At 38.5% G+C, this 18,370-nt stretch overlaps 1 protein-coding gene and 1 pseudogene across 1 annotated transcript in view; one reads left to right on the top strand and one right to left on the bottom strand.

The window, feature by feature from the left end:
- The window catches only part of Cyld (CYLD lysine 63 deubiquitinase), a 53,957-nt gene that overhangs the window by 13,475 nt on the left and 22,112 nt on the right, over window positions 1–18,370 (bottom strand). The window contains 8 exon segments of the mRNA XM_013119919.3: window positions 1,245–1,311; window positions 2,290–2,381; window positions 4,437–4,559; window positions 5,665–5,806; window positions 6,623–6,788; window positions 7,631–8,004; window positions 13,980–14,096; window positions 17,625–17,723. Coding sequence (XP_012975373.1) covers window positions 1,245–1,311; window positions 2,290–2,381; window positions 4,437–4,559; window positions 5,665–5,806; window positions 6,623–6,788; window positions 7,631–8,004; window positions 13,980–14,096; window positions 17,625–17,723 — 1,180 coding nt within the window.
- Window positions 14,918–15,883, top strand: LOC106021864 (annotated as a pseudogene).

Below are 18,370 nucleotides of genomic sequence, written 5' to 3'. Positions count from 1 at the left end.
GTATTGCTTAGCTTAGCCCATGGCAATCCCGATAGCCATGAAGGTTGGTTACAGATGATTTAAGGTTGGGGTATCTCCGATGACGGACAACCTGTGGGGAAGACCCCTCCCACCTAAAACAGGGGTTCAAGGTCCCCCAAAGACGGGAAAGGGAGGGTGACCCTACTTGACCTAAGCCAGGAGTGCCTCATTTGAAAATAAAAAGGGGTGAATTGTGGGAACACCAGACCTTGAGCAGAGACCCACTTCCCCTTCTGCCTGGGAGTAGGCAGCTGTAAGACAATGTTTAGTAAAAACATGTTTACTAAAAACGATACAATAAGTTCCTGGCCACTTCCCCTTCTGCCTGGGAGTAGGCAGCTGTAAGACAATGTTTAGTAAAAACATGTTTACTAAAAACGATACAATAAGTTCCTGGGAAAGGCCTTCCCACGGAAACCGCCCTGACCTCGACCTTGTCCAAAGACTAACCCCACCTTCAAAAACCCACACACATCCACCTCTGGGGTCAGAGCAGAACCAGCCAGGGTAGAGGAGAGAGCAGAAGCTTCTCTGGTGGGAGCCTTTCTTAGGAAGTTTTTCTTGAACCTTTTTGGAGCCTGTTTAAAGTTCTCTTTATATCATTGAACGAGTCTCTGTGTTTTCAATACCCGACACCCTCCGCACGTTCTCAGACACAGGCCGCGCAGCAGACGTGACAAAAAAGACTATTTATACTTTTGAACAGTGTTGGAACATTAAAGATTATAGAGAATTCTGAAGTTAGAATGAATTATTCTAGCTGGGCGTTGGTGGTACACGCCTTTAATCCCAGCACTCAAGAGGCAGAGGCAGGCAGATCTCTGTGAGTTCGAGACCAGCCTGGTCTACAAGAGCTAGTTCCAGGACAGCCTCCAAAGCCACAGAGAAACCCTGTCTCAAAAAACAAAAAACAAAAAACAAAAGTTATGGGAAGTCACAATGCCCTCAGTTGTTTTTTTTGTTGTTGTTTTGTTTTGTTTCAATTCAGTCAGAATAAAACTGAACTTCCAAAAATATTCACATTCAGTTTCACCTTGTTCTCTGCAAGTTAAGTCTATCTCACAGAGTGGACAGCAGCTAGCAAAACCCCGTCTGTGGTTGCACTGCTTAGCTACACTCAGAGAACACTGAGGAACTGTCAACAAGAACTCCGTTCCTACTGAGCAATGACAGCAGGCAGGAAGGTCTACTTCCCCAATGCTTCTAGACAATTTGAGAATTACCTTATCTTTAGCAATGGCTCAACCCTTAAAATATCATGAAACAGGATATTTAGAAATTCTTCAGGATCTAGGAGAAAACAGAAAATTAAGTAAGTCATAGGAAAGTTTAAAAACCATCTATTCTTTATGACAGACATATTTCCACAATGAAATTTGTTTCATTCATTCAATATTATTTCAATTAAAAGTTTAGTTTTTTTTCAAGTTCTCCTGACAAGTGAAAACTTTTTTTTTTTCTTTTATTTTAGTTTTACAAGACAGGGTTTCCCCATGGCTTTGGAGGCTGTCCTGGAACTCACTCTGTAGACCAGGCTGGTCTCGAACTCACAGAGATCCGCCTGCCTCTGCCTCCCGGGAGCTGGGATTAAAGGCGTGCGCCACCAACGCCTGGCAAAAACTTCTATTTAAAGAGCTATAATAAAACATTACTTTGTCATTTTGTTGTCATGCTGCCCTCATTTAACAGAATATACTCAGTCACACACAAAGAAATAATTTTGGGAGTTTTAGTAGAATAATACTTGGTAATGCCCTATTTTTCCTTATATTTACATAATAGCACATGTATAAATGTCACAAACTCAAAGTCAGAAGTTGAATCTGAGCAAGTGCTTCAGTTGTGAGTAGACAGAAGCACTGGACAGATATTCCAGCCACTTCCAACAAGGAGCACAGCAGACACAGGAAGAGAAGCAACTCCAAACACCACTGCTGGCAACAAGGAAATCCCTTTACTTAGTCATCTAGTATAGAGCCAGCTAGCCTCTTAAAGAGTTGTTTTACATCACATTCACTTTAGAAAAATCACAAAACCAGGAGAAATATGCATGTCACATAGAAATTTTTTCATTTATCTTTGCAGTGCTGGGAATCAAACCCAAGGCTTTGTGCATATATCACTGATAACCCTAGTCCACTCAAATAATTCTAACCTAAAATTAATTCTCTAAACTAAACAGGTATATTTCAGGAATAATTTATCATATTGTTAAATAATATACTTTAAGTTATTTTCAATGCATATATTATAAATTAAAAGGGTCACCTTTTTCTTCAGAGGTAAATCCTGATGCAGCCTCAACTTTTTCAAGTATTTTCCTCAGTTTCATAATTTTTGTGGCACACACATATCCATATCTATGTTGATAAAAATGAATTAACTGTCACTGGCACAGTTAGTTATACGGCACATCTTAATAATCAAATACTTTTCACACAATTCTAACATGTCAAACAAACAATAGACATGGCATTTATTTTTAAGAATTCAATTGTAGGCTTCTTATAAAACGCTTCTTTCACTTTGAAAAGTAAAAGTTTGAGAACCAGAATTGTCCCCAAATACTATTCAACACCTTAAAAAATAACTACCATGTACTAATACAATTCTGAACTTTTAAAAAAAGCCTTGGTTAATGATTTTTAAATGGCATTTGTTTATTACAATAAAACAACTATTTTATAAAATAGGACATCCAATTTTTAGGAAGTCCTTTAATATACAGGATAAGAGACACAGTAAAGGGAATTGATGAGATACTAAAAATCTAAAGTCTTCAATAAAACTTGTCAACATAGTTATGACATTCTCTTTGTCTGACTACAGGAGACCATGGGCTTAAAAGAGCAAGTCACAGCCAGCTGACAATACCATGTACCTGCTTTTTAGAGTGGCTATTTACTCACTCATTAGCTCTTTGCAATCAGCATATAAAAACACATACCTCTTATGTAATGATATATGTAGGGTACCAGGAATACAAAAGGAGATTTTAAAAAAGCAAAACAATAAAAAATGAACAAAATAGTGTCTCTGCCTGTGGGAAGCTTCAAATAGAGAAAGCAACAGATATGAAGTTTATAGACACAAGAAATATATCTCAAGTTTCTGAACTCAACTGATCTTGCCTTAGCCTCTTGAGCTACGAAGTGCTGGTATTACAGGTGTATACCACCATGCTTAGCAAAATACATCTTGGTCTCATAGGCTATCTGGCAAATTTCTTGCCGTAGAGTGGGTGACAAAGTATGATAACTATGATTCTGTACTGGCTGGGCAATAGTATGCAAAGAATGTTTACTGGTAGACTGATCCAGACTCCCTAAATGTCGTGTCAGTGAGGAGACCTCAGAAATCTCTGGGGTCTTGGGTAGTAGATCAATGTTTACCATGGGGTACAAATGAACTTTGGGAGCCCATTCCACATGGAGGGATGCTCTCTCAGCCTGGACACATGGGGAAGGGCCTAGGTCCTGCTATGGTGAAATGACAGACTCTGGAGATCTCCCCATGGAGGGTGAGGCCCTCCATGGGGAATAGTGTGGGAATTGGGTGGGGGGCTGGGGAGGCTGGTGGAGAGACAAGGGAGGAGGGATGGGAGAGGGAGCTGGGATTGACATGTGAAGCATGCATGTTTCTAATTTAAATAAAACATATATTGGAAAAAAAGAAGAAAGGCTGTGAAAATATGCCTTGTAGTTAAAATTTGACTTGTACTGTTCTATCATTTACATAGGGAAAGAAAAATCTGAAAGTTTAAAATCTGTATGAGACAAAATAATATGAAAATCAAAGCACATAATTAAAAGGTGATTAAAAATTAAGGAAAACAAATATCTAGTAGGTCATTTGGAATACTTATATTTGCATACCTTACTATTTTTTAAATATAATATGTTTATTTTTATTTTCATTGTTAAGAAAAGTATATCACAAAATTTAAAATGATTATAATTGGACTTTAAATGATTTAGTTTGTTATTTATGTGCCTGACCTATGTTTTATGACCAATGGATAACCTAACTCATCACATAAAGGTCCTGTGATCACCATCATGTATTAAAGTCTTCCCACATAGTCTTCTGTATATTTACAACTCATTTAGTAGAGGAGAAGAGGAAGATCTAAGACACCATATGACTTTAATACACCTCATCTGTTTCTAGTGAGGAGTCATTACTAACTTGTAGAGCAGGGTACCAAATGGTTCACATCATTTCACAGAATGCACTACATTCTATACACTGCTCAGACTTAAATAATAAACAGAAGAGGAAGAGAAGAGGTTTTAAAAAGTCAGTATTTAATTGAGAACTAATTTCTGCTTTTTTTTTTAACTATATGAGCACAGAGCATAAATTACAAGAAAACAGAAAACCAACTAAAGACAAAACACACATCTTCTACTTACATTCTCAGAGGGTTAACTATCTCTGTCCTTAGTAGCTCTTGAGTCTCACTATAATACTCTACATCATTCTTTTCTTTGGGTCTAAGTAACACAGTGTCCAGGGCAGAACTAAAAGCAAATAAGCTGCAAAATAAAAGAACATTTTTCCCTCATGTTATAAACACAGTAATATCTGAGAAATATTCTTAAAGGTGTCAGAAGAGGAAAAGGAACCACTGGCATAAGAACTCAGGGGTCAGACAGCACAGGCCCTGTGTTCAACCATTACTGCCCAGAGACCCTGCAGGTCCAGACCAGAAACACCAGGATAAAAACGCGCCAGGAAATGTTATGAAAGAAACTTATTTGCAAAAGCCGAGAGGCCTGGAAATCAGTCACATACACAGACAACAGGGGGAGAAAGTTGATCAGTAGTTGGGACAAATCCATCTTAACATCAAAATAGGTTTTTCCTTAAAATAACTTGTGGGTAACTAGCAACAGAAAATTGTTGGTATCAAAGAAAATAAAATTTGGCTAAAATAATTTTTATTAGGAATACGATAGTAATGCTGAAAGGTTTGTTTGTTTAATCAAAAGTACTCCACCAACAAAAAGACCCACCATTTTTATTCTTTTCTCTAATTGTAAAATTCTAACATCCATGCTAACTTCCTAACTCTGTGGTGCAGCTTATACAGTTGGCAAATGCACTTAGTTTAACTGGCAGTGCACAATCCTTAAGGCTTCAGAGCCTTGTTATATTAACTTGTCCCATTTCAGGGAAAACTACACAAAGGAGGGTAACAGTGATCCCATGGAAAATAATTTTTAATATAAAGAATCTTCATCATCATCTGAGTGTACTAAAACGCACACAGCACACAATGCCAATAGCCTAGGGCAGGTTAGTTAGCACATGTGCCATCATACTACACTGGAGGCAGATGTTTTCAGAGTATCTGTTCACAGGGATCACTGCTTGTACTCAGTATTCATTGCAATATTTTTATGTTTGTGTTTTGGATCTAGGAATAGGATATGAATTCTTTAGCTACCAAGGACCAAATCTCATGATCTTTCCCAACACCATCAGTTTCTCTACTCAAAGGCACTTGGCACCTCCTTTCACACACACACACACACACACACACACACACACACACACACACACACACACACACACCTACCTGTCTCCCTCCTCTCCCACAGCACAATCTTTACCCATTACAGAAAATAAGGAACTCACCAGAATAAAGTTGAGTCTAAGTAGCAAGAATTGTAATGGCCCTGGATGCCTTTCTTCTTTCCAATCATTATCTCTAAACCTTCCTTTTCCATTTTTGGTGGAGTATTTTCTTCTACTACTTCACTTAAGTAGCCTCCAAATGCTAAAAAGATAAAAAATGAAAATAACTCTTTGAAACCATGATAGTATATATATATATATATTCATATACATGTACATATATATCATTTAAAGTACGTTTTGGTATCCTCCACATTTTTTTAACTTCAGTTAACTGTTACTTATCTGGGCTTATTAAAAATGCTATTATTCACTTTCAACATCACTCCTTTCATATAGAATTTAGAAAATTAAGTCAATTAAGCACCTGTCAAATAAACATTTGGTACTTGTCCAAAATGGTTCATTTTCAAACCTAACATTGAGAAAAATGTTTTTCATAAAGATGGTTTCCTTATTTTCCCCTGCTTGACTCTCACTATTGTTTAGAACTGGGAAAGGCCAGCACCACAAGCTGGTGACAAGTGATGAGAAGAACTGTCCTCCATCTGCCAAGCTGAATGCATCTCCAGACTGTATCAAACTTCTTCACAGGATGTTCTGAGTGAGGTACTTAAATAAGATGTCGAGGGAGAAGTTAATGCTAAAAGGACCACATTTTCATTTCTACCACCCATACTGCCAAAATTTAAATGTCTACAATCAATAGAAGAGAGGAAAGAAACAAAACAAAACACTACTTTTCACTCTTTAGATCCTAAACACTTCCTGACTCTTTTTCAACGTATCTCCTCTTAGGACAATTTGCTTATTTATGCACCAAGTAACAATCTTTACCAACTTAGAAATTTGATGACCATTGGCAACTAAATCATTTAAACACTATCACCCTCAGTTACTGAAAGGCAGCATGAAACAGTCATTCCAGATGGGTAATAAATTAAAAGTATCCAAGTACCTAAAGAATTACACCTTTCAATCTGATTAGAAACAGGCTGCAAGGACGCAAACCTAGAGTCGGGTCTGCAGCTCTTCAGTTTTACGAACAGCGCCTTCTTCAGGGCGCAGGTGAAGTAACGAGTGCCCCTGAAAGTTCCGTCCGTACAGCCTGCACATTCATCTTCCTGAAAGAGAAAGGCTTCGGTATGTGTTACACAGCACCTTGCAAAAAAAGCAGGGAAGAACTATGGAATTCTCACTTTTTCTGAATTCCTTTTTCATATCTGTACTGACTAGACAGCACCAAGGAAAAGGGACTGACTAACTGATGCTTTGGCCCCCAGCTAGTGGCTTAAAAACAACTCTTAAGCCCACCACAAAGTACTTGATGCATTGTCTTTCAAAATATGCGCTTAGGACTTCCTTGGTTTATTGGCTTCCCCTGAGCCATTTACGAAAGTATTAAAATCAAGGGGCAGGAGTAGATAAATTACCTAGCTCCTCGCAGCAAGAAAACAAGTGAAAAAAAATTTAAAACGATACATAGTTAGGTAATACCTAAGTTTATTCAAGTTCCCCCTTCTGGTTATGAAATATCATACAGTATGCTTTTCTAATATCCAAAGATAAAACCTCCCCCTCTCCCAAAGACCTCTAAACATGATGATTAATTTTAAAGTCAGTCACGTCCCTACACTGACTGCAATGGGAGGAAGCTAAGGAATAAGAAGAAAAGCTGGTAACAGAATTGCTTTATTTTCTGCATTCTGTTTAGCCTCTGTGGAGGCTAAATATTCTAGCCTAAAAACAAATCTATTCCTTGATCACAGACAAACAAATATGAGGAATAAGTGGACCAGAAGCTTGAAGAATGGCAAAGGGTGAAGATAAGCAACATTCTAAGAAACACTGTTTTCCTCTACTACTGGCTTTTTTTTTTAACAAAACAATTTCCCAAGAAATTATCTAATAGGGGAGAACCTAGACAAAATCTCATGCAGAAAAGTTGTAGACCAAAACAAATTACCAGTTCTAGTCCAGCTAGCACGTCACTGAGGCCTGGTGGCTGTCCAATCCAACGGATAACCCCATAGAATGGGGGGTTCTCTTTCACTTCAGCTAGTGAGCCCACCTCTAGACCGTGTGCATTACCAGAAGAGATGGGCAAGGGTGGACTCTCCTGGACAGGTGTGCTGTTCAGCTCCCCCATCACAGACTGCACTGACAATGAAAGTGGGCTATGAGCAATGCTGCCATTGGTATTAGGCATCTTTGTCAGGCTGAAGGGTAAAGAGTGAAATCTGTTCTCGCTGGATAAGGAGTTCATGGAAGGAGGTTGCGGTGGAGATGATGAATGTCCAAAGTCTGGAGACAGCTCTGTAAGTGACTTTGCAGGGTCTTCTGCAACTATGAAAAATTGTCCTTAATTAGAAAAAATTGTTCAAGAACATTAAGTATGCCTGCCTCTCTAAAAACAGTACAAAGATCTCATCTAACTGACCACATGACCCTTTTGCAAGTCTGCTCACAAGCACTGTAAACTCACTGGCTCTGGATTATGTTCTTGTTTTTCTCTTTATCTCCAAATTTTTCTGATGGGGATGTCTTCTGTATGTTTGTCTTTTTGGTTGATGAATAAAGCACTGTTGGCCAATAAGGAAGCAAGATAGGTGGGACTAGGAGATGAGGAGGATTCTGGGAAACATAGGCAGAGTAAGTCATGATGTAGGACACAGAGGAGTAACAGGTCCGGACTTGTTCTCCAGTAAGAGAAGACCATGTAGATATACATAGATTAGTAATTATGGGCTAACAATTAAGACAGAGCTAGCCAATAAGAAGCCCTAGTCACAGGCCAACAGTATTCATAACTATAGTATCCGAGTGTTTATTTGGGGCTCTGAGGCGGCGGCGGCAGAACTGGGTGGGAAATCCTGCAACATTTTTCCATATCAATAATCTGGCACCCAATTGCTCATCTATGTCTGGTCAGTGTCACATAGGTTATATTCTTCCCCCATAATGACTAAGTTAGAAATTAGTATGAACAAATACAAAAAATAAAGTAACAATTCTAAATAGCCCATGGATTGAAGACAAAAAATTTAAAAATAAAGAAAAAAGACAAAAAAGAAATCAAAGAATAAAGAATATCTGTGGAATAAGTAATGCTTTTAAAAGAAAATTATTGCCAGCTTATTTTTGAAAAAAGCTAGTATTAATTAACTCACATATAGCTTGGTGTATCAGAAAGACAGAACAAAAAGAGAGCAAGAATTAGTGAAAGAGAGAAAAAAGAATAAAAAAGCTTAAGTCAAAATAAACACCAAGAAAATAACTCAAGAAAACAAACTTACAGTAAAGAAAACAGCCAAAAGTTGTTTCCTTAAGTGACAAATGCATCTGGCAGGCACACCCTGCTTCTCAGCAGGAAGGAATGACCTTTTAATATTGCTGAGATAGTCAATAAGACATATGTTTAACAGCATTAGTGGCTGGAGAGATGCATCTGTTCAGCAGTTAGGAGTGCTTATAGCTCTTTCAGAGAACCTGGGTTTGGCTCCTAGCACCCACATGGCAGATCAGTTGCCTGTAACTCCAGTTTCAGGGTATCTGATTCCTTCTTCTAGCCTCTGTGGGCTCCTGCATGCATGGAGTACATAGGAACTCACACAAGTGCAAACACACACACACACACACAATTTTTTAAAAATTAAACTGGGACTAGGAATATACTAGGAGCTTGCAGGGCAAGTGTGAGGCCCTAAGATCAGTCCCCAGCTTGGCAAACCAAAACCAAACAGTAGCAACAACGCAATAAGCCAGAATCTTATTCATACTCTGCAAAAGTCAGTTCCAGATAGCATAAAAAAATGTGACTGGCAAACAATGTGTGTCTAGAATATAATACAGAACAATGTTCTGAATGACTTCAAGGAAGAGAATAACTAGATGTAAGAATATAAACCCGATGAGGGGAAATAACAAATATCATCTGGTTAAAATTAAGAACCTGTTCATGAAAAGGGGCTGTAGTGAGAGTGGCCTTGGGCCAAAGAAGAGAATACTTGTAATACACATTTCTCAGAAGATAACTTCAACAAAACCAGAAAAAAGGATGAAAGATATGAAAAGGTAATTCACAGAAGAAATTCAAATAACTAATAAATCAATGAGAGGTCCTTGCTCTTACTAGTAAATAGGTTACCAAGCCAACATGAGATATCATTTCAAAAGCTATGGGTCTTAAATGCCACACTCATCCTTTGTCAGACAATCTCTTTGTAGTGAGCAGAGGTGAGTGCAGACTCATGGCTACCCATCACACTTAGAATGCACAACTGCAGAATACACAACTGCTGAGTATTTGACCTTAAAACAGGACATTTATACAACCTCCTCTAAGACTCAAGGAATAATGTGGAAAAGAGTGGAGGAAAGAATGAAAGAGCTGGGCTGGAGAGATGGCTCAGTGGTTAAGGGTACTCATTGCTCTTCCAAAAGTCCTGAGTTCAATTCCCAGCAACCACATGGAAGCTCACAACCATCTGATACCCTCTTCTGGTATGCAGACGTACATGCAGACAAAGTACCTATATACATTAAAAAGAAAAAAAGGAGGAGGAGGAGGAGGAAAAAAGTCATTTAGGACCAATATTATTTCATGAAATTATTGAACAATACATCAGATTCTAGTATATCAAGAAGTTATAAATATCCTAGTTATGGTAGTTTGAATGAGAATGGTCCCCATAGGCTCATATATTTGAATGTTTAGTCACTATGGAGTGGAACTGTTTAAGAAGGATAAGAATGGTTAGAAGGTGTGCCCTTATTGGAGAAGGTGTGTCACTGTGGGTGGGCTTTGAGGTTTTAAAATCCCATACCAGCCCCAGTCTCTCTGTCTGCTGCCTGCAGATCAGGATGTAAAGCTCTCAGTTACTGTCCCTGTGTCATGACTATACATTTCCCACCATGATGATTATGAACTAGCATTCTAAAACTGCAAGTAAGCCCAAATTAAATGATTTCTTTTAAAAGAATTGCCTTGGTCATGGTGTCTTTTCACAGCAATAGATGGTAACTAAGACACCAGTACAATACAGAATTTGTATTTAAAAAAAAGAGAGATGAAATCACAGCATAAATTAGAAGACAGCATCATCTAGATAATGAAAGCCTGTATTTCCATTAGCTCCCTTTTCTTAGGAATCGACCAGTACCTTGGAAAGCATCTGTGAAGCTGCTTGCAATGACAGGGCATGATCGCTCTTTTTCACATCATCCTGGGTGGTCCCCATGCAAATCCAGAGACCAGCAGCATCTGGAGAGGCCACAGGTCTGACAGACCCTCTCCAGAAGTTAGAGAGCTGAGAACTGGTAGTATAAACCAATCCTAACAAAAGTAACCCACCAGGAGACAGGCCCACCTAAAGAAATACCAGTTTGACATAGATCCCGCTGTGTGGCAAGGGTGAATTCTTGAGGGGGGCAGGTCATGCTGCCTATGCTCACAAAAGCCCACTCAGTGCAGGGTTCAGATGTGGAGAATACACACTCAGGTCACTTTCTGTGTAAGTATATATGTAGCCTATGTTATGCAATTGCAGGTTTTTACTGTGTACTTTAGCCTATAATTGAATCCATGTAATAAGTAGTCATCATAGAGACTTACAATACTACAAATCCGCATTTTCATTTAGTTTACTGAATCTCCTGAATATCAAGCACTGCAGAAGTACTAGGAACTTATAGAAAACACAGGCTAGTAACCAAAACCACTTCAAGGACATTTAACCTAACCTAAGAGAGTGGGTGAGAATCTGGGGGGAGGGGCTTCAGTTTAAGAGGTGAACGGCAGTCAGCTAGACCATTAAACTGGAGGAACTAGAAGAATGTCCAGGCAATTGGGCATATGCACAAAAGGGTGGAAAGTGGGGAGAGACAGAAAGACAGACACAGATACACACACACACAGGAACAGAGGAAGAAACCCAAGCTTCTTGTCCTATCTCAATTGCTTCATTCCGTATCCTCAGCTCACCCCAATCAAGCCTCTGATCAAATCTTCCCATGACAGAAGTGACTGGGGTCAACAATGACTTCCAGAGGTTGCATCAGATGAGCTTTATATGGGCTTCACTTCGCGTGCCCTCTCAGAGAATTCAAGATGCTGTTCACTTACTCAAAGCACTCTTGACTCAACAACCTCTTGGTTTTCCCCAAAGCCCCACTGTTACTCTTCCTTAGACTCCATTAGCAACTTACCTTCCTCCCACCCCAGCCATTAAGTCCTTCAACATTTCAATCCCTGCCCACTCTCACTGCTATTCAAAGAACTTTAATCCTCTGGTGTAAACACAACTCTAGTTATTACTTCTCTTCCATGCTACACACTACACATTCAACTGCCTATTTATTCACCTCTGGGAAGCTTTAAGGGACCATCTAATGAAACATGTTCAAAATCAAACTCATCACCTACTTCCTGCATCTAAGTACATGATCCAGAAAACCAAGGGTCACCATTGATATGTCTTTCTTCCTCGACTATTACATTTAATCTACCTATAACTCCTTTCAATTCTCAATATCCCTTTATATCAATTTACTTCTATCTCTTCTCCCAAGTCCTATCTCAGAAATTATAATCAGTTCCTGAGTCCTGCAACAGCCTTCAGTGATATCCACTTATTACACTCACTTTAGTCTACTGTCTGTCCTACACCAGAATGCCATTTCCAAAAGGCAAACCTGGTTATGGACCTCATTGATAAAATTTTTTCAATTTCCTTTCAGAGGGTTATAAATAGGCTATGTGTAGCCTGGCCTTGTTGGCTGTTTCCCTTCCTCCTTTGGATATTTCTAATCTACTGGGCTCCATTCTTTTCAGAGGTCTTTATATATGCTATTTCCATGGCCTAACATATAATATTCTTCTTGTTGCACCATTTCCCTGGTGTCCTTGTTAGTTTCTGTCAACTAGACACAAGGCAGAGTTATTTGGGAAGAAGAAACTCAACTGAGGAAATCACTCCATCAGATTGCCTATAGGTTAGCCTGTAGAGCAATTTCTGGATTAATGATTAATGTTGGAGGGTCCAGCCCACTGACTGGGAAGGGGGAAGGAGCAAGATAGAACAAGGAAAGGAGGATGTCATGAGCCAGGCAGCCAGCTAGCCAGCTAGTCACAGATTAAGAGTGAAAGTAAGATATATAGAAGTAAGAAAGGAAAATGCCCAGGTAAAAGATAGTAGTAATAATTTAGGTTAAGAAAAGCTGGCAAGAAACAGGCCAAGCTAAGATCAGGCACTCATAAGTAAGAATAAATCTCAGTGTATGTGATTTATTTGGGAGATGGGTGGCAGGTCTCCCCCCTCCCAAAGAATAAAAGACTTAAAGAGCTAAGAGTAAAAAACAACCAACTACAGGCTATATCTATTTTTATTCTTTGTTACAATAACTATTTGCTGAACAGATGAAGTCAATGAATAAATGAGAGGAAAATGATGTCTAAGAAACAAGAAAAGTTAGTGTGTTTTATAAAGGAAGTAAGATATGAAAGTCTTTAAATGAGTCACTTCATGTCTAAAAACCTTTGACCTAAGAAGATGCATTTAGAGATAAGAACAAACTGCTGGGCAAATGGGCAGAACTAGGAAAAAAAAATGGTCAGTGAGGTAACCCAAAACCAGAAAGACAAAGTGAGGGAGCAGAGAAAATATGAACAGAGTCAGCTGACCTGAGCTAGTGAGAGATCACTGACTCAGGTCTGACAAATGTGGAACCTGCATAAGACCGATATACACTCCCTTGATATAGACTCCTTAATAATGGTGTGACTGGGACAACAATATATGGCTATTGGCTGTGGGTCAAAGATCTAACACTAATGCACAAACTGACTTAGTAGAGCTCTATATGGAGAGATACTTTGCCCAGCCTAGACCTCTCCGAGGAGCAGATGGGAGGGGAGGAGAGTGGAGGGGCTGGGAGGAGAGGAGGGAGGGATTGGAATGTAAAATAATAAATTAATAAAAAGAAAGAAAGAAAAAGAACAAACTGCTGGGCATAGTGGCACACACCTTTAATCCAAGAACTCAGGGATAAAGAGGCAGGTTCTAGACAGCCAGAACTATTATACTGAGAAACCCTGTCTCAGAGTAGGGAAGAAAAAAAGAACAGACTACTCAATGCATCCTCAACCTTAATAGTAGTATAGTTCAAACTATGTTTAATATTTTAGTTCAGCAATATTGGCATACCAGAAACGATCTATTCACTGTTTCCAAAAACTACAAATATCGATGAAAAAGGCATTTTTCCCTTACATATCAGAGAGGCTCATTACAAAGAGGACTAAAATTATAGATTACCTTCATCAATGTACCATGGATTTTTAGATTTGGATTGTTGTTGTGAGTCAACAGATGACCCATTTAAGGTATAAAATAATTCAGATCTGCTTCTACTTCCAGGGTCTGAGGTAGATCCTATGGAACAAGAAGAGTTTCTTTTTTAAAAAGTCAATATGTTATAATAGGCATTTTATAAATAAATTAATATGCATATGGTATTACCAACTGCTCATAATTAATTTACATGTTATTATATTGTTGTCTTCAGTTTTAAAAGCTTGGTAATTAATCAACACAGAAGAGAGCAGGAACAAGTAAACCTGGTCACTTTTATATTAAAGTTCTAACAAACCATTCTGGTGGGCAATGGTGCCTCAGGCCTTTAATCCCAGCACTTGGGAGGCAAAGGCAGGCAGATCTGAGCCTGGTCTATTGAGCAAGTTCCAGGATACAAGGACTATACAGAGAAACTGTCCCAATGTTGTTACTTTTTAATACAGTTCCTCATGTTGTGGCAATCCCCCAACCTTAAAATTATTTTTGTTGCTACTTCATAACTGTAATTATGCTACTGTTATGAATTGTAATATAAATATTTATATTTTCCAATGGTCTTAAGTGACCCTAGTAAAAGGGTCATTGGATCCCCAAAGGGGTCACGACCCAGAGGATGAGAACCCCTGCCATATAAGGACATTTCAGCCAAAAAAAAAAAAAAAAAGAACAAACATGCAACAGTGTTTTAGAGCCTAGATATACACAGAGTTCTTTCACCAAGGTTTGTGAAGTCCATTCTATGATGGTCAAAGAAAAACACAACTACCTAATGATGCACTTCTCAGAATGCATCCCATTAAAAAGTGACTCATGATTATAATTTCCCTTCATAATCTTCAAATGGTATAATACAAATACAAACTATGAACAAAATTATGTTTAAAAATTCAGGTGTGTGTATGACGCAGTATTGGAGTCCTGTGCTAGTTTGGGTAAGTAGCTAAACAAAACAAACAAAAAGATCAACTTCAGTGTCTGGAGCACTACCTGAGGTAGTAAAGTACTTACCCAGCCATGTATAATATAAGGTCCTGTTGACTTTGATCGCCAACATTACAAAAGAAATTAATTTAAATTTCTTTTTAGATTTGCTATATAAACATCTTAGAATTTAATTAATAAAATATCTTCTTTTTTGCAGTTTCAGAGGACAGACTCTTTGGGAACCTCTGGAGCAGCGGGCCCTGTGCCCTGGGTGGGAATACACTGAATTATCTGGCCTGTGCTCATCAATGGCCCTGGGAATTCAGTCCACAACCCGGGTGATCCATGGGCACTTATCTCCACTCAGGAGGAGGCCAAGTTAAGCTCAAGTGCCAAGATTCTGAAGCACAAAGGATAGAAGCTAGGTGACTTCAAGTCTGGTTGCTTGCACTGGAGATGACCTCAGATCTCAAGGCACAGCTTTGGGAACTAAACATCACCATGGCCAAGGAAATTGAAGTTCACAGTGGTCAAAAAGCCATCACAATTTTAGTACCAGTTCTTCAACTGAAATCTTTCCAGCAAATCCAAGTCCAGATAGTTTGTGAATTAAGAGAAAAAGTTTAGTGGGAAGCATGCAGTCTTCATTGCTCAGAGAAGGACTCTGCCCAAGTCAACTCCAAAAAGCTGTACAAAAAATAAGCAGAAGTGCCCAGCAGCCATACCCTGACAGCAGAGCATGACACCATCCTTGGGTGCTGGCTCTTCCCAAGTGAAACTGTGGGTAAGAGGATCCATGTGAATGGTTGACAACCGGCTCACAAGGTTCATTTAGACAAAGCTCAGTAGAACAAGTGGAGCACCAGTGAAAACTTTCTGGTGTGTGTAAGAAGCTCATGGGCAAGGATGTTAACTTGGAATTCCCAGAGTTTCAGTTGTAAAGAAAGTAAGTGAATAAAGTGTCATAATACAAATAATATAGTAATAAATGAATATAATATAAATAAAATTTCTTAAATTACTCATATCTGAAAAAATGAAGCACCATAATTTCTCACAAAGTAGATTTATTGTAGGACAAACTCAACTGGAGATTAATTATGAGTCTTGATAACTAGATATAATGCAGGTTGAATCCCAAAACTCTAAATAAAAATTTCTGTTCCAGAAACTTCCCCATGATAGATGTAGAGAACACACAACTCTCTTTCTGTTAGCTTCCACATACCTCATGGATTTATAGTCACATTTCTCAACCTGTAGACAGTGACCCCTTTGGGGGTCACATATTAGACATTATGTATTCATAACAGTAGCAAAATTACAGTTATGAAGTAGCAACAATAGTTGGGGGTCACCACAGCATGAGGAATTGTATTAAAACACAGCATTATGAAGGTTGAGAACCATTGTTTTATAGGGTGATTGGTAAGTAAGAAGAAATGATACCTGCATCACTAACAGGTATAGACACTTCCCTGCCACTGTATTAACTACAAACACACACTTTGTTAGTTATCAGTAAGAATTCTACAACCCATACTGAAGCCAATTTTTTTTTCAATTTTAAGCAAAAGGTTCTGCACCAAATAGTTCAACTCATACTTTATGTGGCACACCTGTAGACAGTTACTCAGAGTCCAGAAGTTTAAAATCAGCATAGGAAACTTATCAAAACTCATCTGCAAACAAGAAACCTATAGCTTTTTTAAATTTGAGAGTAGTGATGTATGGTATCTTTTCTGTATGATATGTGGGAATATAATTGAGAAGGGGTGTGTGTGTGTGTGTGTGTGTGTGTGTGTTACTCCTCAAGAGCCATCATCTTGTTGATGTTTTGTTTTCTTTTGAAGAGGGTCTCCATTGGCCTGAAATTTGCCAATTAAGATAAAGCACATGCTGGCCTCCAGGCTCCATCAATATCACAAGTACCTGTTACACATTGCACAGCCCAAGTTAACATCCTAGCTTTCCTCACCTCCTCCCCTACCCTAAACCCCCTCCAGCTCATGGGTTTCCCTACCACCAGCCATCCATTTGTTCTCCATGTAAAGGCAAGATTATCCCCTTGCCTCCACCATTCTCACTTCTCTTGCAGATAGCCTGGTCATGTCCAGTCGGCTGCTCTTTCTCTTTGCTCTGGACTCTTTCAAATGCCCCTGGTTGTGTGTGTTTCTCTCTCTCTAAACAGGGTTTCCCTGTGCCTTGGCTGTCCTGGAACTTGCTTTGTAAACCAGACTGGCCTTGAACTCAGTACTGGGATTAAAGGTGCGTGCCACCACCAGCTGTTCTCTCTCTTTTATCCATAATAAAAACCTCCCCCCACAATTCATGGGGTGGCCATCTCTGTAGTTTCTTTTTTGTTTTGTTTTTCAAGACAGGGTATCTCTGTAGCTTTGGAGCCTGTCCTGGAACTCTGTAGACCAGGCTGGCCTGGAAATCACACAGATTTACCTGTCTCTGTCCTGAGCACTGAGATTAACCGCATGCATCACCACCACCTGACTTTCCATGGTTTCTTTACTACATCCTCACTTTAAATCAGGTGCATTCCATTTTAGTTTACATAAAAATGTCTGAACAAATAATATGTACATATGCCTATACAAACATAATAGCATATAGCTTATTTAACATGAGAAATCAGTTTATCATATAAGCTACCAAGAATGGCACCCATACCTGTAACCTTTGGTTTATTATGACTAGATGAACCTTTGTCACCAACACCTCTTGACATAAAGGCTAGTTTGGGAGGTCTCCTTTCCTGTGTCATGCTATCTGAAACAGTAAACATGCTTTTTAAATATACACATAAATTCATATGGAAGATAAATAGTTTTAGCAATCAATGACAATAGCATAAACAAAACAAAGAAATCCTTTTCAACAAAAAAAGCACAATCTTTATAGTCTTACAGATTCTCTTTAAAGATTCCAAAATACTGAAAAGTAATTTCTCAGGGGAAAAACATCAATACTGTACTTAAAAAATGTAATTTCTACAGGAAAACACACTCCTCAGTTATCGAAATGCTTTAAATTTTGAAGTTAGATGCAGCCAATTTTATTTGATGTTTTAAAAATCTTTAAAGAAAACCTTATTCATAATTTTTATTGCATTTTCCACATCAAGCATTTATGGAAGGTGATGAAATAAATAAAGATGGATAAATTATTTACTGCAAAAATCAGAATCTTTATATGATAATGTGTCTGGATAATCTCTAAGTGATGTGATATACCCAACTGACTTGATAAAACCTTGTATACCACTCTAGTGAGTATCTTGGATTAATGTATTTAACAGAACACAGCTTGACAAAAGCCTGGGTAGGAGACAGATTAGAGTTAGTAATGCACTCACTTTTAAACACACATACATTAAGAATAACACAGATATGTATACAAACAAATGTAAAAAGGAA

The sequence above is a fragment of the Mesocricetus auratus genome, unplaced genomic scaffold, assembly GCF_017639785.1.
Source record: "Mesocricetus auratus isolate SY011 unplaced genomic scaffold, BCM_Maur_2.0 Super-Scaffold_100045, whole genome shotgun sequence".
In the NCBI taxonomy this organism is placed as follows: Eukaryota; Metazoa; Chordata; class Mammalia; order Rodentia; family Cricetidae; genus Mesocricetus; species Mesocricetus auratus.
This window is presented reverse-complemented; position numbering and strand designations above follow the sequence as displayed.